General features: G+C 39.1%; 1 protein-coding gene across 3 annotated transcripts in view; it reads right to left on the reverse strand.

Moving 5' to 3' along the window:
* xpot (exportin, tRNA (nuclear export receptor for tRNAs)) overlaps window positions 1-22531 on the reverse strand; it is a 36278-nt gene extending 13747 nt beyond the window's left edge. The window contains exons 1-15 of one of the 3 annotated variants that reach the window (XM_041255413.1): window positions 22407-22531; window positions 20686-20821; window positions 19624-19706; window positions 18907-18963; window positions 18062-18131; window positions 16908-17126; window positions 11521-11726; window positions 6913-7081; window positions 5673-5909; window positions 4899-4937; window positions 4267-4329; window positions 3326-3450; window positions 2140-2284; window positions 1308-1427; window positions 260-354 (exon numbers count right to left, since the gene is read on the reverse strand). In XM_041255413.1, coding sequence (XP_041111347.1) covers window positions 260-354; window positions 1308-1427; window positions 2140-2284; window positions 3326-3450; window positions 4267-4329; window positions 4899-4937; window positions 5673-5909; window positions 6913-7081; window positions 11521-11726; window positions 16908-17126; window positions 18062-18131; window positions 18907-18963; window positions 19624-19706; window positions 20686-20745 — 1688 coding nt within the window. In that variant the 5' untranslated portion in view covers window positions 20746-20821; window positions 22407-22531. Of the gene's footprint in view, window positions 1-259; window positions 355-1307; window positions 1428-2139; window positions 2285-3325; window positions 3451-4266; window positions 4330-4898; window positions 4938-5672; window positions 5910-6912; window positions 7082-11520; window positions 11727-16907; window positions 17127-18061; window positions 18132-18906; window positions 18964-19623; window positions 19707-20685; window positions 20822-21953; window positions 22182-22406 lie in introns of those variants that run through there. The other 2 variants (XM_041255415.1, XM_041255414.1) reach the window with 2 other exon arrangements.
* Window positions 22532-23373: the final 842 nt, after the last annotated feature.

The raw sequence follows: 23373 nt of genomic DNA on the forward strand, positions 1-23373 counted from the left end.
AGACGGTTATGAATAGGAATTCTGTGCCACCTTTACTTTTCTCCTAATGTTTAACAGGACTATATTATACATTTTCCAGCTAAAATGAAACATTAAAACATTAAGCCAAATTCTGAAATATTCAAAAAGACCAAGTTCGTCTAAGCAGTAGTTTCAGAAAAGCAGCTTCATTACTGGTTAAGAATAATTTGGCAAGTAATACGTTTCTCCTGGCTCTCGCCCGGATGTGTCGCTGGTCTCAGTCACACAGCTCACTTACTGCAATGTCTTGACAAATCTGGAAAATAGATACGACGTCCGGCTTCGTACTTTGGGGCTGCTGTGTCGCAAGCCTCGGTGATCAAGAAATGCCATCTGTGAGAAAGAAAAAAACGTTTCACATTGAAAGAATTAGTGGTAAAAGTTTACACCTGAATAAACTACAGGAGTGATATTTATAGTGGTTTAAGACTGTGTGCCATCTGTAAATTATAAACACAAAATATCTTCACTGATTTAGTCTCTAATTATAACAAATAAAGTACACTGAGTTGTACATTATAACACCATTTATACGTAATGATTTCATTGAGGGAATCATAGAACACAACTGTGTACCAACTAAGTCAAAGCAAATTATATTGATATTGGTAGAGTCTGAAGTGCTGCGGCAGTGAACAGGTTAATTTTTACTGGACAACAATGGTAATGGAACTTAAATAGATCAAAGAATACAGCTGTGAACCAAAGATTAAGACAATAACTCAAAGTGTACTCTGCTATATAAAAGTCACTTGACCACAATACGGTGCCCATTTTAAGTCAAAGTGAAGGGGGGCAATTGATTTTGCTCGCAGTTTCCACAAGGCTGAAAAGGTGAATTTCAGTTGTACTGGTTTATGAGATATTAACAGTAGTAGGTACAGCGCCAGCGAGCAGACGCACTCATACAAGTGTCTCTTACAGGGATGTTGAATTACGGTTGGGTGTGCATTTTTTCTTTTATAAATCATCATTGCCCCTTGAAATCCCTCCACTGAATTTAAAATGTTATTTAAAAGGTGTGCTAATCAAAATTATAAAGTGCTTTAATACTAGCAATATTATTGTTTATTAGATGTTTTACTTCAATTTGGAAAAGGCAGATATTTCAAAAGACAACATAATAGATGAAAGGTCGCTTCTGATTCCTGTTACCCAGGGAAACTATCTACCTGGAACTTATTCACAAAAACTAAAATAACAAATACATTTTTTACAAGGGTAGGTAAGGTAGGGTAGAGTGATGCTGCATCTACAAACAACAGACAAGGATTAAAGTTACTCACCAAAACATGTGGAATGTGCTGGGGCTCCACAATGAAAAACTTGTCGTATCGCACAACTGTTTCGAAGAATTCCAGCACCACAGACGTGTGCCGGTACTCGCTGACACCCGAGGTAACCAGCTGGTAGAGAGAAGAAATCAGTAGGGGAAAGGGTTAGTGTGTCCACTACAGTATTTAGCATTGTATACAAAGCACTGCTACAAGAGTGGGTTCTATCAAAATGTGCAAATGAGTTACATTATTTTCAAAGGATTTGGTAGTTTTACAGCACGTAAGTCTTACTAGAGGTGGTTTAACATTGTCTTGATCAGGAACTGCTGATTATGGCCTTAATATTGGCTTTACATTGACGGCAAAATCTGGACTGCAAAGTGCTTTAATTGTGAAATGTCCTTTTTACAGAGATGGTCTTTAATCAGGTTTTTTGTAGTTATGTGTTAAGTATTAAGCAAGCCTTGTAAATATACTGAATACCATATAGGGTGCAGGAGAGTGAAAATCAGCTTGCATCTTACAGCACACCTTACACTACAATTATTAACTACAATGTGTAGTTATACAATACAGCCAATTTGTAATGCAATGTCATTTCCATCCGATACAATTACATTTCGGAAGGCTGTACCACCTTAATATCAGGTTCTAATACAGTATATATTCTAAAGAAATTTCAAATAGCTGTATTGCACCAATATCAGTGTCTACTAGAAGGCTGTATCACATCAATAGAGCATACTATATATTCTAAAGCCATCTCAGATGGCTGGTTCAGATGAATATCAGGCTGCAGTGTATATATGTTAATACTGAAGGTCCCGGTGCGAGTGCCTACCGTTCTCATCATGTCCTGCAGGGCGCTGGCCTTGGCGATGTCCCCACAGAAGTGAGCCCCATGCGAGGCAGGGAGAGCCTCTCCCAGCATGTAGAGCAGCCGGATTGCTACCTCCACCTCCATGAATGCAGCGCACTGCCAGCTCCTGCACAGGCATTAACAAACACTGACATTCCAAACCAGCTCTCTGAACGCAGCGCACTGCCAGCTCCTGCACAGGCATTAACAAACACTGACATTCCAAACCAGCTCTCTGAACACGGTGCACTGCCAGCTCCTGCACAGGCATCAAGCACTGACATTCCAAACCAGCTCTCTGAACGCAGCACACTGCCAGCTCCTGCACAGGCATCAACAAACACTGACATTCCAAAAGATCTTGCTTTTTTGTTTACCACTTAAAACTAAGTGGGCTAGTAACATACACAGCAGAAAATACAACACTACGACAGCTGGTAAGGTTCCATTATAAAAAAAATCACAATTGGATATACTGTTTTATAGGTATATGTAAAAACATTTTTGGAATTTACATTAATTTTCTGGTTTTCATGAAATATTATGAATTTGAAGATGTGTACGTTATCTCAGGGGTTCCCAAACTTTGAGAAACCGCTCAATACACTGTACTCAGGTGAACACTGTCTGACTGCAAATGCAACATAAACCAGCCTGTAAAGGTTAAGGTATTTTACTTATATAGTGGGAAGAAAATATATCAAGAACTTCTACTGAGAAACCACACATTGGCAGAAATCCTGCACATTTATTTTTTTCAAATTTGATGTTACAATTATAATGTGCATTAATATAATGTATTATTTTGTTCTCCTTACAACCCCCCTCTTTTGTTGTATAATGGTACATACTGTTAGTGCAGACACAAGCCAATACCAGAGTTACATTTGAAATAACCACAAGCACTCAACAGCGGCATTCACATAAATGAATTGCTTCCCCAGTCTGGGAAACATCGCTGACTGTACTCACTGTATTGCTCTGGAACCCCTGCGGTAGCCGACTATGCTCACTGTATTGCTCTGGAACCCCTGCAGTAGCCGACTATACTTGCTGTATTGCTCTGGAACACATGCGGTAGCTGACTGTACTCGCTATATTGCTCTGGAACCCCTGCAGTAGCCGACTGTACTTGCTGTATTGCTCTGGAACCCCTGAATGTACTCACTGTATTGCCGTGTTGAACACTCTGCGGACAGCCTCTAATAAAAGCTCTGGAGAGACCTGAGCCAGTCGATCCAGCAGCAATTTTAGCTGCTTCCTGTACTCCACAAACATCGCCTCATCTTCCCCCTGGTAGAAACAGCAAACATCATTCACTGCTGTAAAGCAATGCCACTGGGGCAGGAGGAGAGCACTTAACACAGGTTAATGAAAAATCTTTTATTGACAAATATATTTAATGTGTAGCCTTCAGTAAGTTTGATATTTAACAATGTCAGGACCTGCTGTTAAGCTATGGTCCTATTCAAATAAAATCAAAGGCCATTGAAAAGCAATTCAGGTTTCTTGAGTATTTAAATGCATATGCTTTCTTTTTAAATGTTGCAATAAGAAATTCACCCCCTTAAGTTTTAAAATGTTGCTGTGAAACTTTACAATTAGACAAAGCAAATTCAACTGTACATGGATGATGTGCTGTACCTCAAACATTCAGAATATTTCTGATGTTGTACATTACTTATAGATTTTCAAAATGCAGTAATATGCAGTATATTAAATTTGACTTGTAACTCTACTGCTTCTAGCAAAGCTCTTGAAGAAGGGGGTTACTGTGCTGTGTGACAGTTTTGTTTGTTAAAGCCCCATGGCAACTGACCAGGTCACACGGAATGGAGCACCAGAAATAATTCTGTAAAACAATCCATCACTCTGATGCACTTCATTCAAATCTATAGAGCAAAGGGTCAGAAGTCTATTTTTTTCCCACTAAACAAAACGTATTCACAGAACAGAAATTACAGTTTTTCAGGGAGTTTTCCAGGAACAAATTTACAAAGAAATCTTGTAAATGGAAGATACAAGAAATTTCAACAACGATAGAAAAGCACATGCATTTGAAAAGTATTTCTCATGTCCACTCCTTTTGTCAGGTGTCCAGTTTCTTACCTCGCTTTCAAAATTGTATTCATCGTCGTAAGTCAGTTTTTTCATGACGGCCAACATGATTGCCTGTTAAAAAAATAATCAATACGATTAGCAGCAGAACAATAATCAATGATATTTATCACAGCAGCAGGAGAATTAGAAGCCACTGGCCTGCCCTGTTCTAACTGACACTTCTACACAATAACAAATAAACCGTTTCATTCATCAAGGGCATCTTGGGTTGAAACTCAAGTTGTTTTTGGACAAATGCAGATCTGCCACTGTTTAAACTCATATATAAGCCAGACCCCATCATCTCAATACAGATTTTAATTCCTTAGTTTACCAGAAGTTAAAATTGAGTTAGATTTTCAGCTAGAATTTGTCAGAAATATATATTATACTGTATAAATATACTTATTTGGTTGTACACACTTCCAGCACCAACTAATTTTACAGACAGACTACCCTAGCATAATTAAATAGTTTGAGTGTCAAATACTGATAATAAGAAACAATGGGCTAAAATAAATATATCATATTTGCTTATTTTACTGCAGTTGTTTATTCATCTACAGTAAATCAGTGGTTAACACTATTGTATCAGCATATTGTTAACACTATTGTAAAACAATGAATACCAGATGTCTTACCTCAACATTGCTTTTCTGTTGATCTGTCAGTATTGCAAGCTAAATAAAGTAAAAAAAATTAAATTTTAAAAAAAGCATTAGTCATCCTCAAAGGGTTAGGGTTTGGTTCATTCGCTGTTAATATGTTTACATGCACTGGAAGTCAACACTTTTGTAACTGATTGCTTTAAATCTGAAAACACATGTAATCCTCAAATGGGGTTTGAAGGAATCAATGCTTCTGAAGCTGGAAGCACTTCTGAACCCTGAATATCCCCTTCAGTCACTGTGTGTATACCTGTACCATGTTAACTGCCCTATCTATGTATCTATTTTATAATGCATAATGTTCAGGGTTTTTTGTTGTTTTTTATCCAAAGTTCTGGCAGGGCAATTTCTTGAACTCCATAGAGTTCAAACAAACCGTTTTCAAATTTCTAAAATTTTTTATTTAAAAAGCTGTGGCCGAAAGAGGTGCATAGAGGACTTAGGAAGGGTTTCTCACAATTAGAACTTAGAAAATTAGAACTGCTTGAATCAGACTGGACTGTACATGTTAACAGAGCTCTGAGGGGTGAGCAGCCCCAGTAGAACTGCTTGAATCAGACTGGACTGTACATGTTAACAGAGCTCTGAGGGGTGAGCAGCCCCAGTAGAACTGCTTGAATCAGACTGGACTGTACATGTTAACAGAGCTCTGAGGGGTGAGCAGCCCCAGTAGAACTGCTTGAATCAGACTGGACTGTGCATGTTAACAGAGCTCACTGCTCAGAGAGCAGCCCCAGTAGAACCTGCCTGTTTCAAGATGTGCAGGTAGTCGTAACAGAAGCCGATGATGTTGGAGGAGATGTCATCATCCTCATGCGCCAGCAGCTGCAGCATCAGCGGCGCCTTGGACTCGATGGCCTGCAGGGTGTCCTGCGCGCCCTTCATATCTGACACCTTCACCAGCCTGCTCCAGCTGATTATGAGAGATTGGCCCATCCCGTTCACCAGCTTGGAAAACCGGGACAGAAAATCCACGTCTTCCTCCTAGGTTTGGGGAGAGAATCAGAAGCACAGAGTCACCGAGCTGGAGTTCAACCATGATCAGTGTTTTTAAAAAAAAACTAAAAAAAACAAAACAAAACACACTTGAAAACTGGCACAGACACAAGTTTGAATATTCTTTCAAAATTGAAATAAATATTCAAATATTCAAATCTTGTTTAATTTTGAATTAGCTGCCTGGAAAACAAATAGTACCCAGCACCCCATGACATCACCCAATAAACACTGTTTCAGTATCTTTATACGGCTGATCTTTTTGTTTCTAGGCCCTTTTTTGCAAATCGCAAAATTAAGGTTGGAACAGTCAGTCATCTGTTATCCCTATATAACTGTTAATACATTTTGTTACTGAAAAAGTCTGGCAGACATTCAGCTAAAGCTACATATGTATCATTCCACAAACTCTTGAAGACACTGGTGAACGAACCACAATACCCTCAACAACTTGATGTGAAGAACTTCCTTAACAAGCAACATCAGCTGTACAAGCGGCTTGCTAGTAATACATACAGCTATAGCCAAAAGTTTTGTATCACCCTGTAGTATTAACTAATTTTGCATTAGTCAAATGAAATCTGCTGAATAATGTTAACATACTGAATTGCATACCGCTTTGTAGTTTTCCATATACTTAATGAAAAACTGACAAAAATAGAAAAAATGTGACATTTCAAAATCCAACATTAAATACTTTTACTACTTTTATGACTTCCGTTACACTTTTGCAATATAATTTGGTAGTTCTTTTATTACCTGATGTTAAATAAAATTACAATTTTTATTTATTTATTTATTTTTAATTACCAGTATGTCTCAATCTTAAAATTATAGGTGCTGCAAAACTTTTGGCCATAGCTGTAGTTGGGTACAAACAAGAACATCCTTATCACACAGACTGTCAGGCTAAAACGTCTTACACGGAATAACAAACTAATTTTATATTTTCACTTTCTGAAATCTAGAAAGACACATTTTTTACAAATACCTGTTGAATACTGAAGAGGCCAGCTGCTTCCAGCACCTGACACAGCGACTCTACCAGCTTGGTTTTGTCGACGGGATCCATCCCTTTGTTGACGATCTCAAACAGGCAGTCACAGGCCTCCTCCCGCAGCACCTCCACAGACATGTGACTCAGCAGCATGTTTACAAACCTGCAGCACAAGGACCAGTCAGACCCTAACCAGCAAGCACTAGTACGTACTCTACTAAACTTAAGATCAGGAAGTGTACTGTAAAATACAAGCTCACTTATCGTCTGCGTTCAAGGAGGGGTATAAAAAGATTTAAAAGCCACTGAATATCCCTTGGAACACAGCCAAGTCGATCATTAAGAAGCAGAAAGTATACGGCGCCACCCAGAATCTGCTTAGAGCAGGCCGTCCTCCCAAACTGAGCAGCCGGGTAAAAAGGGCATTGGTCAGAGAAGCCACCCAAGAGGCCAATGACAACTCTGAAATGCCTACAGCATTCCATGGCTGAGATGGGAGAAACTGTCCAAGCTTGTCAGGGTAGAGGGCAAAATGGACGGAGCTAAATATAAGCAAATCCTTGAGGAAAACCTGCTTCAGTCTGCAAAAAACCTAAGACTGGGACAGACATTCACCTTTCAGCAGGACAATGACCCCAAGCTCACAAACAAAGCGATACTGGAGTGGCTTAAAAACAAGAAAGCGAATGTCCTAGAGTGTCCCAGTCAAAGCCCGGACTTGAATCTGATTGAGAATCTGTGGCAAGACTTGAAGATTGCGGTCCACCAATGATCCCCATCCAACTTGACAGAGCTTGAACAATTTTGCCAAGAAGAATGGACAAATATTGCACGATCCAGATGTGCAAACCTGGTAGAGACTTACCCCAAAAGACTCATAGCTGTAATTGCTGCCAAAGGTGGTTCCACCAAATATTGACTCAGGGGGTTGAATACTTATTTAACCAAGACATTTTTTTTTTTTTTTTTTAATTTTTCATTAACTGTTTCACATTAAAAATTCTTTTGCCTCTTCAAAGTGTTGAGTAGGTTGTGTAAATCAAAAGGAAAAAAAAATCCCATTTAAACGCATCAAGATTTCAGGTTCTAACACAACAAACTGTGAAAACGTCCAAGGGGGGTGAACACTTCCTATAGGCACTGTACATTTCAAAGAGTGAAAATGTTATTCTTAATAATCTTCAGATTCTCAGCTGTTTAGGAAGGTATAATACAGTGTACTTTCAGTGGATATTTGTCCTGATACACAAGCCAAAAGTCACGTTCTGTCAGTCAGACAGACTTCAAACAGATAGAATGTTCTCCTGAGCGGAAGGGTTAAAGGATGGGTTTCTAAACTACATTACCCAGAGGAACAACGAAAACGCTTGTTTAATACTTTTTGGTTTCCTATATGACCATTGGATAAAGAGAAATATATTTTTTGTGGGCGTTGAGCAAAGTTGTATTAAAAATAATTAAGTCAATCTATAGCTTTACAAACCTACTGCAACCACTCTATTAAAGTAGCTTTTTAAAAAATAAACACACTGCTAAACTGTAACATGTATGTTGTAACACGGAAAACAGAAATAATAGCAAATATTATGCCGCTTTGTTTGGGTGCTCTGTTTTACAGTGTAAGTGGCTTGCACTTGGAGTGGCTAAATTCACAATTTCCTACACTCTTAGTTCAGAAAGATTAGCAGAAGAGGTGGGAGAGAGTGAGGAAAGCTATCTACATCTGTATAGTCTTGAGAAAAACAGGGAGGTCAACAAGGCTACAAGTCTGGGCGTCGAGCCAACAGAGACTTGTCCAACGAACAATGGCTGATAGCTGGGGGAAAACTGAAAACACCAAGATAACACAACAGTAGCTAACTACATCCAAAATATGACACGTTAGAATCAGTAATTTTTAATGACAAGCAATTCTCAAGGCTACTTCAGCACCTGATAGTCGCATCTTTTGCACACAAAGCATTATCCCTTTACCATTGGTTAAATGTCAGGGGCAAGGGAGGAGAAAAGCCTTAGTGTGGGGTTTATTTAATGTCATGTGAGCTGTGAATACCCTGCATATTAAAACTGCAGTTGATTGAAGACAAGACTACTTTTTTTTCAAAACACTTAACCTCACTTATTAAATAAACATCAATATAAATTATTATAGTATTTTTTTTTTATGTTAAACATTCTTCTTAGAGCTGGTGGTCAAACTTTACTGGGCTCCTACTGTAGACAAAAGGCAATGTAATAGTATTGTTGCATTAATTTAAATAAGTTTGTTACTGTGTGTGACTGAGGGTTTGTGAATTAAAAGAATGTGTATTTCTGCATACTCTATATTTTTTTGCTTTGCAGTTCAGTTACGCATTTTTTTATTTTATTTTTTTATTTGTATGTACAAGACTGTTGCAGTTTACAGTTTCCAGGACCTGGCAGGGCAATGACCCCAAGCACACTGCCAAAGTGACAGAAATCTAGAATCTGCTTGAGTTTTTCTAGCAACAGAACTTTGTGACAAAAGAAGGAAAAAAGTAGACTACTTGTCTCACAGACAAAGTATAACGGTAAAACTCGCACAACTCTTGTTGTCCCGGTTGTCGGTTGTCGGGCGATATGAATTGCACACTCAGTGTATGGTATGTATAATTTTTCTCATGATTAAGACCGGAGCACAGTATTGCTCACTCTAATTCAGCAAAATGTTCTTGAATGAAGACTGTGTTTCACAATTGGTATGAGGAATACATGCTCCTCCTAACTCATTTATTTTTGTCTTTTATTAAAATAGTCTGTCATTAAAAGATAATGCAATTTTATTATACATCACAGCAAGGATCAGAATAAGCACATGTATTGTGATGGACATCATATCGCGACGGGAGTGCAGTTTGAAGACAAAAATCAAGCCAATATCTTTTGTGGAAACTTTGATTATTAAATAATCATAGATTTTTATTGCAGGATTATACATTTTGATCAATTATATATCTATAGATAGATAGATAGATAGATAGATAGATAGATAGGATAGATTAGCACATGCATGTTTTCAGTTTTTTTGGTCCTTGTTTTTTAATATTGTAAATGCGTATTCACCCCCGAGTCAATATATATTAACATTTTATATTAATAAGTAAAACAGCAAGAGTGCTACCCTAGCGTGAGCTAACAAACAGCACAACACGGCTCCACAGTTCAAACAGCACAACACGGCCCCACAGTTCAAACAGCACAACACGGCCCCACAGTTCAAACAGCACAACACGGCCCCACAGTTCAAACAGCACAACACGGCTCCACAATTCAAACAGCAACACGGCTCCACAATTCAAACAGCAACACGGCTCCACAATTCTCTAGTATGTACTTGATAAACAAACCCCTTCAGCCCTCCATGTCCAGTGAAAATCAGGTAAATTCAAGAGAAACGCATGTTTCCAACATCATAACTACCTCCACATCTGACTCTCTGCGCTCAATCTTCAGGCCAAACTGCATTTTCCATGAGGGAGTCACTGTAAACATCTATAAAAATCAGCCACTCAAAAAATCTCCCATCCCCAGACGAAGATGCTTTGTAATACACTCTTATTCTGACTAAAGGTAAGCCACATGTCACAAAAAGGTAAACAGAAATGTTAGCAAATACAAACACCCTCGGAACAAACTGGTGAACATAAAAACGGTAACCTTTTTTTCAGCCTTCTTCAAAAACAAGTTGCCACGGAAACCTGACAGCAAAAAAACATCATAACTGGCATTCTGTACTGTCTCACATAATGCAAACCTTATTTTAAATTTTGTTCAAACTATCAAAGTTGCTACTATTTTAAATAAAATTATTTATCCAGTTCACACTCTAACAACTCACTGACATAAACTAAGAGAAGCCCCCTACAACAAGCAACACAGAACCTTAAAACTCTAGTATGAAGAAAAATGTTCAAAAAATACAGCATGGGGTAGTGTGTGATAAATGATAATATTCTGACATCACACACTACCCGTGCAGTACCATCTACATACTCCCTTTTGAATTCATATCAACTAAGCAGCAATTCATCATACATTAACTAATATTCAAGAAAAAAAATATTCATGAGTAAGGTGAAGTACAAATGTATCCGTAACTTTAATAAAAAATATAAAGTGTAATTTATACAATACTAAAATAGGCGAATGTTTCTTCAAGTGCCTTCATAAGTAAGTTTAACTGTTTACGTCATTTGAATATAATAGACAAATTACAGACACAAAAGAGAATAAGGGGGAACAGGATTGAAGTCTTATAAAATATTACAATGAGTTGATACATTTAACACAAACCAATACTTTAAGCTCAGTACAGAAACCAGGACCAGAGGACAGTTAATTAAGAGAGACAAGGATACACTTCTTCACACAGAGTGGTGGCGGTATGGAATAGGCAGCCAAGTCATGTTGTTGAGGCAGAATCGCTGGGATCATTTAAAGATCAGTCAGCTACTGGGAACAGGACAAGCTTAGATGGGAATAATGGCCTCCCATGTTCTTATTATGCGGACCCCCTTACTCCTTTCATGAGGCAAGCTGGATTGGAACCCAGGTCTCAAGGAGAACTGACTGGAGCTGTACCTGTCATTGGCGATGAGACTGAGGTCGATCCAGGAGACGAAGGCACCCACTACCTCCAGGCACTGACAGGTGAGCTCCGAGTTGCTGTGCTGATAGGTGTGCAGGATCTCATACCAGGACTCCACCAGGCTGGGAATGCACTGCACCCTCATAGTGTCTTTGATTAAAGTGTTTCTACGAGTCTCCTGAAGGTAAAGAGAACACGTCTGAAAGTAATAATCAATGTGCGTGTCAAGAGCAACCTTGGAAAAACAAGAAGCAGGTTAAAATAAATAAATAAATAAAATAAAATATAAAACGTTATGTTTTACTGTTAAAAATCCCACACAACCTTTCACCTTTGATTCAAATTTAAAAAAGTCAGTCAAATTGTAATATTTTTAAATGGAAAAAAACTTTTGAAGAATAGGAAGATGATTAACTTCCTGATCCAGACAAAAAACGGCACAGTGAAATAACAGAACCAATAACTTAATCAACTCGAACTTGACCGAAACGAGCAAAACACAATAAAAAGGCTTCTAAATAAGCTGTGAATATCCTACAAAACTGTATCAATCGCTTTTTTTATGGCCCACCATACAGCAGAAAAGTGAATGTAGCAATAGAGAACATAACAATGCTAGAGTTGTATTAGAAGGTTCGAAGGTTCATTTGCTAGCCTGGAATTAGAAGATTGTTTTAAACCTTCGAAAGGTTTGTCAGACGCCATTCACGCACTATGTTTTTTTTTTTTGTTTGTTTGTTTTTTTCTGTTGACACAAATCGTTTGACAATGTGTGAATACTATAACTCACACATTAAATGTTACTCACATGCAAAATTCGATCTTTTGATTTGCATAATGCATACTACTTAAACAAGAGTTGTATTAAAATCCACTACCAAATTGTTATACGTAGCAACTCTACAGGGTAGGGGTAGCTATAGCGGTTGTAGTGCTTCAGTAAAATATGTACTGAATATCTAGTGTACAAGACAGTGCAAGGGAAGTTCTATGGTGAGATATGTTAGCAACATACAAAATATACACTAACACTAATCATTTTAATTTAAAAAAAAAAAAAAAAAAAAAACTGAGCACCATCCGTGCCTCCCCCCTCCAGCTTGTGTTAACCAGAGGCAAATTTCTTCATCTGCCGTCTCGACAGCAAAGCGTCGTATTGAAAGAAATGTCTTGAAACCCCTATGCTGTTTGGGATTTGGAAAAAGGTTGAATGCAAACTATGCAAGCATTTGTTGTTGTATAATGGAGGCACAGGCAACAATAATAATATGAACTTAAGATTGTAATTATTATTATTAGTAGTAGTAGTAGTAAAATGTGACTGACAACCTGCTTGGTACGGTGACTGTTAAATTAAGTTATTTTTGCCTAAGTCCGCTGCAATTAGTGCTGCTGCGATGCAAGCTTACTGTATAGATCGCAAGCAGCATCAATGACGTGTAAATAAACAATGTGCATGTTTATCAAAATTCTATATTCACCAGCAAGAAAAAAGGCACACTAAAATCATCTAAGTTTGAGCTGGAGAGATATCTGGAGGAAACACATAGATTCAAAAAGACAGGAGCCTATGTCAATTCCTTCAGATATTCCACCTATCAATCCACTCGAATACCAAATGGAGGACTGTGCTCCTAAGTGGAAAGAAGTAGAGCAAGCTGTGAAAAAAGCAAGGGCATCATCATCTCCAGGGCCTAATGGAATTCCATACAGAGTGTACAGGAGTGCTTCTGGAGTTCTACGAATCCTGTGGAAATTGATGAAAGTGGCATGGGAAAAACAGGTTGTACCAAGAGCATGGCGCCGAGCAGGTGGAGTCTTTATACCAAAAGAAAAGGATTCTACAAGCATCGGTCAATTTCGTCCTATTTCCCTATTAAACGTAGAAGGCAAGATTTTCTTCAGCATTATTGCTCAGAGATTGTCAACCCACCCATTAAAGAACTGCTTAATTAATACTTCAGTACAAAAAGCAGGCATTTCAGGTTTCCAAGGATGCTTAGAACACATCGGTGTAATCTGGCAACAAATTCAATCAGCAAAAAAGGAGAGGAAGGAGCTCCATGTGACATTGAATTTGGCTAATGCATATGGTTCAGTGCCACATGAACTTCTTTGGGCAGCATTTGATTTTTTCAGCATACCGACGACAATAACAAATTTAGTGAAAGCCTACTTTGGAGATTTGTAATTTAGTTTTTCAACTTCAGAATTCAGCACTACATGGCAAAGCCTAGAAGTTGGAATAATGGCAGGATGTACCATTTCTCCACTGGCTTTTACCATGGCAGTGGAAGTAATTATTAGGGCATCAAAATGGGTAGTGGGAGGAGAGCGCTTGGCTTCTGGAATGCGACTACCACCAATTCGAGCATACATGGATGACATGACAACCATGACTACAACAGTAGCCTGCACTAATCGGTTATTGGGCAAATTAACCAGTAACATTGAATGGGCACAAATACAATTCAAGCCCACTAAATCAAGGAGCATCTCTATAATTAAAGGCAAAGTAGCAGATAAAAGGTTCTACATTAATGGCGAGGCAATACCAACAGTGTCCGAGAAGCCAGTGAAAAGTCTAGGAAGATGGTACGACGGAGATCTAAAGGACACAGTTTGTGTGGGAGAAGTTAGACAACAAGCAGTGGAAGGGTTGAACAGCATAGACAGCAGCGCTTTACCAGGCAAAATAAAACTCTGGTGCTTTCAGTTTGGTCTACCGCCAAGACTGCTGTGGTCACTGACTGTGTACGACGTTTCCTTGACAACAGTTGAGAAGCTGGAAGCTTTAATCAGTTCATACGTCAGGAAATGGTTGGGAGTTCCACGCTGCCTCAGCAGAGTAGGACTTTATGGTAAAGGAATACTGCAGTTACCAATCTCTGTTCTAACCAAGGAATTTAAGCGCGCCAGTCCAACCGGAAATGACATTAGCAGATTCACGTGACAAATGAGGGAGGCAGCACCTGTGTTGAAAACTGGAAGAAAATGGACTGCAAAGAAAGCTGTGGAAGATGCTAAGGCTGCCCTTCGAATCTGAGATATTATGGGGCAAGCTCAGCATGGAAGAGGGGGTTTTGGTCTCAGTGCAGCTCCTCCTACATGGCACAAGACAACCCCAGCTCAACAGAGGAAGCTGGTAGTCAATGAGGTGCAAAAGCAGGAAGAGAGGATCAGGTGTGTAAAGGCCGTTTCCCAGGCCAAGCAGGGAGAAGGGATGAGATGGGAGAGTGTGGAACAACGCAAGATCGGCTGGCAAGACCTATGGACAATTGAACAGAGCAGGATCAGTTTCCTCATCAGATCAGCATATGATGTTCTCCCATCACCACAGAACCTAAACCTCTGGGTGGGTGAGGATCCCTCTTGTCCTTTGTGTTCATCACCTGCAACATTAAGGCATATTTTGACAGGATGTAAGGTGGGTCTTAGCCAAGGACGGTTTACTTGGCGCCAAGACCAGGTGCTGCGATGTTTGGCCTTAGCATTGGAAGACAAGCGTAACCTGACCAATAAGTTGCCACCAGTTCCATTAAAGCATTACACATAAAAGACAATATTCCTCCATCCAGGAGAGCAACCACCAGGAAAAGGTGTTAAAATCAAGCCTCGCTCAGGACAACTGGAAGTTGCTGGCAGATATTGGTCAACAGCTTATTTTTCCAACTGAGATTGCCACTAGTAACCTTCGACCAGACATTGTCTTGTGGTCTGGATCAGCACGCCTTGTTCATCTGGTAGAGTTAACAGTGCCATGGGAAGATGCTGTGGATGAGGAGTATGAGAGGAAGAAACTTTGGTATGCTCAACTAGCTGCTGAAGCGGAACAGCGAGGATGGAGAGTCCAAGTTTACCCAGTGGAGGTGGGTTGTCGAGGATTTGTGGCACACTCTACAACCCGGTTTCTCAGAGACGTCGGGTTCAGTGGCCAAGAGTTGCGTCACACAGTGAAGAACTTACCTGAAGCAGCTGAAAGGAGCAGCAACTGGCTGTGATTGAGACAGAAAGATTCTGGATGGGGATCTCAAGCACAACAGAAAGAAAGCAACGCTGATGTAGAGGTAAGTAAGCCGGGCTGAGCTGAGTCGGGGGTGGAGGGGTTTGGTGCTGGGATGCCAGAATCACTGTTGAGCCCTCTTGAGGTATCATGGGCTAGTAAATGAAACACCGAGGATGGAAGGTGCCCACTTGAAGACCCCAGAGATGAACCCTACTTAGCTCAATCCAGACGGTTGTCATGCTTATGCCCCGGAGAGACTGTACTGGGTTGATCCCTGGAGACAGCATCGCAGCCGTTGTGTGCTGATGCGCTGGGGAGGCAAAATGAGCTGATCCCTGGAGCCAGCATTACACTTCAGCAATCAACACCAGACAGAAGGATAGCTACATCATCAGATGGAAAACAACACAAATGGATGGAGATGCAGATGGATCACATTAGTTTACTGCAAAGCTACGTCTTAGTTATCTTGGCGAGATCCGAGTTCAAATCAGCATGAAATTCAACATCTACTCTCATGTAATGGAAATCATTATAACGTATTTTTAAACTACATGTGAATGTTATTTCCAGTTATATGGATTACCCGTAAAATAGGATTTAATCTAATTAGCTAATCTAATTTAACAAGTAGCTATGGTGAAAGCCATTAAATTATGCAAAATCAGTACCATCGAAGATTCGAACATTCCTTCAGTAATGTGTTTCGAACCTTCAAAGGTCAAAACGTACCCTTTGTTGCAGCCCTGAACAATGCTAATAAAATATTCTTAACAGTAATTAAAAATACAAGACAAAGTGGAAAAGACAAAACAGTTTCCCAGTAACACCAGCAGAGCTGGAGAAGCTAAAAAAACACAAAAAAAGGTTCCCACAAGGCACAAAGTGAGTATTATCATACAGGCTCCACTGCTTTCCCCTGCAGCTCCTCTTCTGGCAGCTTTTCAAATTGCCTAACATCTGGCAATTTTCCAGTTAACATTTATTCAAAAAAATCACTGCTCTACAATTAAAGTATCATATTTGTTTTATGTAATTTACAATGTTTAAATATATATGTCCACGAATGAAATAGTAAATTAGCAAGTAATATGTTAATTTACACAAATTATTTTACTTAACTATGATGCCTGACTTACAGGACACGCTGTAGAATACACTATATCAATCTAGGGACATAGGTTTTTGGTACTGCATAATTTTCTGTTCATTCTACTTGGGTAATGGTCAGTCCAGTTTGTTTTTACTTCCCCAAAATATTTTAAGACCTAAGGACACTGCGCCTTTAAAGCAAGTTCCGGAATTCAAAACCGTTGTAATAAATGGTCTTCGTAGCTATGATAACAGTAAGAACAGCACAGGCACTTGCTGTACCTCTGCTGTATGAATGATGTCTCGATCCACAACTTCAGCATCAATAGCCATTAGCGTTCTCAGGTAGAGGTCCACTCCGCGCGGGTTCAGACCGACCACCGTCAGGATATCGAAGAAGAACTTGGGCCATTTGGTGAGATACTCCGTCACAAACATCAAGGCGAAGACCTGGGCGGCTTTGTTGCGAATGAAAGTTTTTTCAGGTTGGGCGTTCATGAGCTGAAAGACCACAGAGCAGAGAGGTATCAGTATAAGAGACATTCTTACTGATAGTAAACAGATACACGAAACATTTCTCCACCTAACCCCAGATTCTCATCCTCTCAATATTAAGAACGTCTTTTGCAAGTTTCATCACCGTTAGATAAGTGTACTCTTGATATAAAAATGTAAGAGTGACACACACACATATGGACAGTCATACATGCACTGCCACTTTATCCAGGTCTCTAGGATAATAAAAACCCTAATATCTAGGTGTGAGTCACCCACTGTTTTTGCTCTTGGCTCTTGATAATACATATTAGTATGCATAGTTAATACAATGTGTAAGGTGTCTTATTGTATAAGCAATGTCATCTGGTGGAGTGCGCCACCTACAATTTTGAGGCATTAGGTAAACAGGTTGGTTTAAATTGACTTATACTTTGAACCACAGCAACAGAGCTGCACAAACCGATTATTCAATCAGTATTCAGATTGAGCTCTCCACAGAAATCAGGTGAGGGTCATTGGTGTTGATTGGGTTGATTCACCATTGAGAGTGAAACAAGTAAAGAAACAGCTGCTTGGGTTTGTGTGAATTGTTGTTCTCCATAGTCTAAGAAAAGCAGCAGTCAACACAAATCCAAGCAGCTGTTTCTTCACTTGTTTTAGTCCGAATGTAAATTAGCCCGATCAGCACCAATGACCCTCATCTGTGGAGAGCTTGAGACGAATAATCTGTTTCTGCAGCTCAACCCACCATGATCACAATGAAATGCAAACTGAAAGGAACTATAGAAACCAAACTTCAGGTTTCGAATCCTGGCTAAACCAGATTGACAGCTTTGCTACAGCTGTTGTTTTTTGGTATTGAGGACTTTTTAAAAGCCACTAAAAGGATAGTGCAGCAATGAATGCATCTCACAGTAACCCAGCTTTGCCTCACCCACCTGAGACTGAAGCCAAGTCATCAGAGTCTCTCTGACCAGCTGCTGTTGGACTGCTGTCAGCATGGCATACCTGTCAAACCACAATCAAAAACTACTCAGTCCCACAAAAAAAACAAACATACAGCCGTTTTCACAGATAGTAATATTAGACAGTCCATATCTAGTGCCATTTGGGGTTTGTTCAAAAGAAAACTGTTTAAGATACAGATACAGTACAACGTCACATATCCGACCTCCTGTGGACTGGGGTATAGGTGGGTGAAAAAGTCAGATTTGCGAACATCTATAGAAAAAGCATTTACACATTATAAATAGGTTAGTGAATAAAAACAACACAAAAACTGCTTTGAACATGGGGACATGTTTTGTTTTAAAAGTAAAAGCAAACGTAAACAAGATTAATTAGGCTACAAATACAGTGTTGCTATGCGGTTTGCTATAAACCATCTCCACGCAAAGCTTTTAAAGAAAGAAATAATATAAACCAAACAGTAAATGTACATGAATGTATTTGACGGATTTTAGGTGACATATTCTACTGTTACCCTCCACCCCTGCACAGGAGGGATTAGAATGGGTAAATCCTGTCTGTTAATTTAGCTATGGACTAGCTATAAAAGGCACTAGTCACGGCTCCCATCGGCCACACAATGTAATTCCAGTAAAACTTGCATTCTCGTTAGTAGGTGGAACACAAATAGCCCAGTCTCTCAACTACGGTTCCCAGGTGCAGCGTTTAAAAAGGGGACCAATGTAACACAGCAACGATTATATAACAAATACCCACTTACCCCGGTCAATATAACAAGAGAGGAAGTGGAAAACTGAAGCGCTGCAGTGCTTACCTGAATTTAACCTGATGTTCCAGAACCTGGAAGCAGAAAAACTTGACATGGTCATCGCTGAAAAAAACAAAACGCAAACTATTTTACAACTACTCGCAAGATATGACAAAAGAAACAGGCAGAGTGCGACAGTCGATTCACTTACACCTGAAGATACTTGTGATGTGTTGAAAGCTAGTGCTGTAATTCTTTTTTTTTTAATACAGGGCCAGCACAGGTACATCTCAATAGTGCAGTACAAACACAAAGCGAGAGATTTACAAAGATAAAAAAAAGAATACAAATGCTTTAAAAAGACCAAATTCCTAACGGGCAAATTTTTTATTTATTTATTTATTTTGGTGTCTTTGCCATGTTAAAATGTTATTTGCTTATTCGGGGGTTCTTTGCTTGGAAAATACTAACAAGGGTTGTCAGTATACATCAGAATGTAATATAAAGAGTGTGTGTATGTAGATATGGTCCATTTTGAATGTGACAAAGTATATTTTTCTGCTTGAATACATATATTTAAATCGTGAAATATCTTGAAATACCTATTTTTAGGTCATGAAATAAGCCAATTTTCCAGTGAAAAAATTGACAGCCTTAATGAAGACATTATAATGTTAAGAGACACTCTAAAACCTATACATATTAACGTATAGTAACAGATCAGAAACACAGGTGAAGACATGGCATTTACAGTACCACACACTGTAGTAAGCAATCACATACCTGTATATGCCCTTAGCCAAGGCTTCTGCACACAGGTGCCAGGCATCTTGAGAAACTTTCAACTGTTCAAAGTAAGCCAAAGCCTGAAAGAAACAATACAGTTCATCACAAAGCTGCCTACAGGATTAATTTCTATATGGATATAATACATGGAATCAATTCAACTTGCTGTTACAACGAATCATCGTGAACGGCTCAGAATAAGATTGCTACCCACCAGACATGATGCGGTAAGCCTATGTGTGCAGCGATGCATCAGAATGAATAGAACCTACACTTTTGAGAAGTATCTTTCACACCACAGGCGACGCGGGAGCAGCACCAAAGCAGCTCTGGAGTGACGTGAAATAAATAGGATTGAATCCTATTTTTTGCAATTTAACGCACGTCAACTAGGGCATTCAGCAATCGGAGAACACCTTTAATGCACATGGACCAGCAGGGTGAAGCAGTATCCAAAATGATGGAGGCAACAATAATAATTGCAGTTGAAAAAAAATAGAAAGGGCAACACAATTATGGGAGTCCATTTCGAAGGAGCTGGATAAGCCTGGTGTGTGTGATTTATTGCCATATGTGTTGAAATACAGTCAGAGAAGATACTCGTAATTTCCACATCATGTTGACGAATATGTACCAGTCTTGATCACAGTTTTGTCAATAGCAATCTGGCAGTTTTCAAACCTGTTTCATCGCCTCTGTGTCGCTTCTGGTGTGTATGGTGATATCACTGCGAAAGTGTCAAGCCCTGATTTATTTATGTGCATAGGTCATATGAGGGATTGTCCCTACAGAAAAGCATGTGCTACATAGTGCAGGGCACTGATTGGTATAAGACTCCCATTGCACAGCACTTCGATCCATTCTTGGTTTTACTATGAGGTTAATAAGACCCGGTATAGGCGACACTTATGCAATAAGTCATAATTCCATCTCTGCAGGGCCTAGCACAATAGTGGGTATGTGCTGTGCCAAAGATTTACAGTAACACACTAATGTACTTGAGACACTATGTATAAAAACAAACATTTGGATAAAGAACAGGTGATATTTGCAACTCACCCTCTGCCTGAAGTTGGCATCTGCATTGGGGTTCAACCCCAAAAGTGCCTGTTGATCCATGTTGGCGGCAGACCAACTGGTTACCGATTTTTCAGATAGGATAGCTCCCTTCTACCCTTGTGTGGGCTACAAACATCTGCCAACAAAACAGCAAAAGTGCTCATGAGCTTGAACAATGGCAGAGCTTACCTCAGCACAAACACACAATGCCTTGACTGTGGCACCTCAAACAGGCCTAGGGTGGTTTATTGTGTTTCATTCACTAAATGTTTAAATGGTGAAACACTGCCCTCAAATCGAGTTACTGTTTTATTAATTACAACACTTCATACAATACCATCCAAGGGAAGGTGGACAGAGTTATATCATTCGGAATATCTTGTGGATAGATAATCCTTCCACCAGCTGGCTTTCCCTCACAAGTCAAAATAAATGGGTTTTTTTTTTTATGTTTGTTTGTTTGTTGTGAACCTCTAAAAAAGTATAATTCTGCTTGGCCTAATAATTATCATAATAAATACCTCATTAAAATCAACAGTGCCCCTAATTAAGCGCTCACGAAGTATTTAACAAAATATACACTATTGATACGCACTTATTGCTAGTTTTAAGTCATTTGGTTATCCTATTTATACAAAAATATATATATAACAGTAAGTTACTAGAAATGAACTTATTACAAAAATATAACCCTTTTCGTCAAATGTATCATGTATATCAATACAGGTTTGTCTTCGGTTTCCACTACGCGACTTGAGTTTTTGGGGGTCTCCAATGCTAGTGAACGTATATATTGTATAACATACTTTAGTTCATCCTACTATAACACTGCTACCAACAACAACAAAAACAGTGTTACTGCATCAAACATTAAGCATATCATGGCATTTACCAATGTGTAGAAAACAAATCACTTGGCAGTAAGTTACGTGTACACTGACGGTGTGTTTGTTTGTGCGTGACTTACACAGCACACACCACTATTTACAGCAGTCTCTTGATCCAGAAAACTACCAACAGCGGCAACAGCAAAACAGTTGTATTTTTAAACGTTAGACGAATAAAAAAAACTTAAATAAAAAAGCAACACCATATTGTTTGTTGTACAGTTAACTAGTAATAATCCTAAAGTACTATCGTACTATCTATTTAAACTAAAACGATGTTTTGTGGGATGGTACAAATCCACCATCATACCATTCAACTAGTAAATATAAAAAAAAATAAAACATACGGTGTAGTTCTACTTCATGAGGAAATGAACTGACCTTTTAAACAAAACAGTTCAATTGCGTTTGCACAAGAAATGGGCTGACACGATGCTCTAGGAAGCGTAACTATTTTCACTTGGCATACAGTCCTAGCAATGCCACTCCTATAACTTTTCTGTTACCACTAAGAAAAAAATCACAAAACGTTCCTAGCCAACATCTTTTTCGGGCCTATTCACGTTATTTGCTGAGTTAAGGGGCGCGATAACGCTACCTCATTCTTACGAGAGCATCTGGCAGCCGTTTTGCCCACGTTGTGAATACAGAAGCGCTGCAATGAGGCACAGTACAGCCCCATTCCGGTTCACAGGGCAGCCAGCACATCAGCATGCTTAAATCCCCGTGTCACAGAGCGATTTAAAAAAAGCAACGAAAACAAAGTTACTAGCGGCACTTTTAATAATCGCTACGAGTAATCCTAAGTGAAACTTTACTTTGTTCGTCGATTACCTTCTTACGATGTTTAGCTCATATTCCCCAGTTCCTTCAGTCTGGGTAAAATGTCTGGTTTCCCGGCGGCCGGAACGAAGTGTAAGCTGCGCTCGGGGTTTCTGACTTCGAATATTCTAGGGCTCAGTACGGACGGAAATCAGCTGCGCAGACTCTGAGGGCACGTCACGACCACAAGAAGCGGGCACGCGGAAGTGTGCGTTTCATTTGATTGCATCAACAAGTAATGCGGGTGTAGTGTGATGACAGATACATTATTTAGTTATATAAGGTATTCACTGTGTGTTTATGAATATGTTATGTAATCGAGTATAAACATTTCTATTGTGCTTGTAAATTAAGATTGTATCGCTGTGGTTATGCATTATTTACATACTTAGTTTCCTAGCCATCGCGAGTTGACATGTTTTAGAACCACCCACTACTTTGTGCTTTGTTAAGACCTACGTGTTATTTATAAAGAATGCATAATTTGCACAGACAAGTTTGGTATCTGAAATCTATTCTGCTGTATGCAGTACTTCTCTAGTGTTAGAAGCTACTAACTTTGTATTATTATTATTATTATTATTATTATTATTATTATTATTATTATTATTACTGGAGTGCACATTCTGCTGGTTGGTTTGCCCTATCAGTATTGAATTCCCAGTTTCCGGCTAGTACCAAAGTGCACAGTATCAGATAGGTAGACGATCCCGGGATTGTTCAAGTTTTCAGCCTTCATTTTTTGTCCGCCAGAAACAGTTAATTGTCTTGGTTGTGCTATTTTATATTCATTGTTGCAGTGTGCTCAGCAAGTTGACAGCACAGTCATTTATTATAGAAAATCTAAAAAAAACTTAAGGATTGCTTGTTAATTCCGATTGTGTTTAATAATTAATATTCTTAAATGTTATCTTGGAAGAGCCTTTTACGTTAGTTCCTATTGTATTTTGATTAATACAGCCATTTTTATAACATATAT

This window comes from Polyodon spathula, chromosome 7, assembly GCF_017654505.1.
Source record: "Polyodon spathula isolate WHYD16114869_AA chromosome 7, ASM1765450v1, whole genome shotgun sequence".
Lineage (NCBI taxonomy): Eukaryota > Metazoa > Chordata > Actinopteri > Acipenseriformes > Polyodontidae > Polyodon > Polyodon spathula.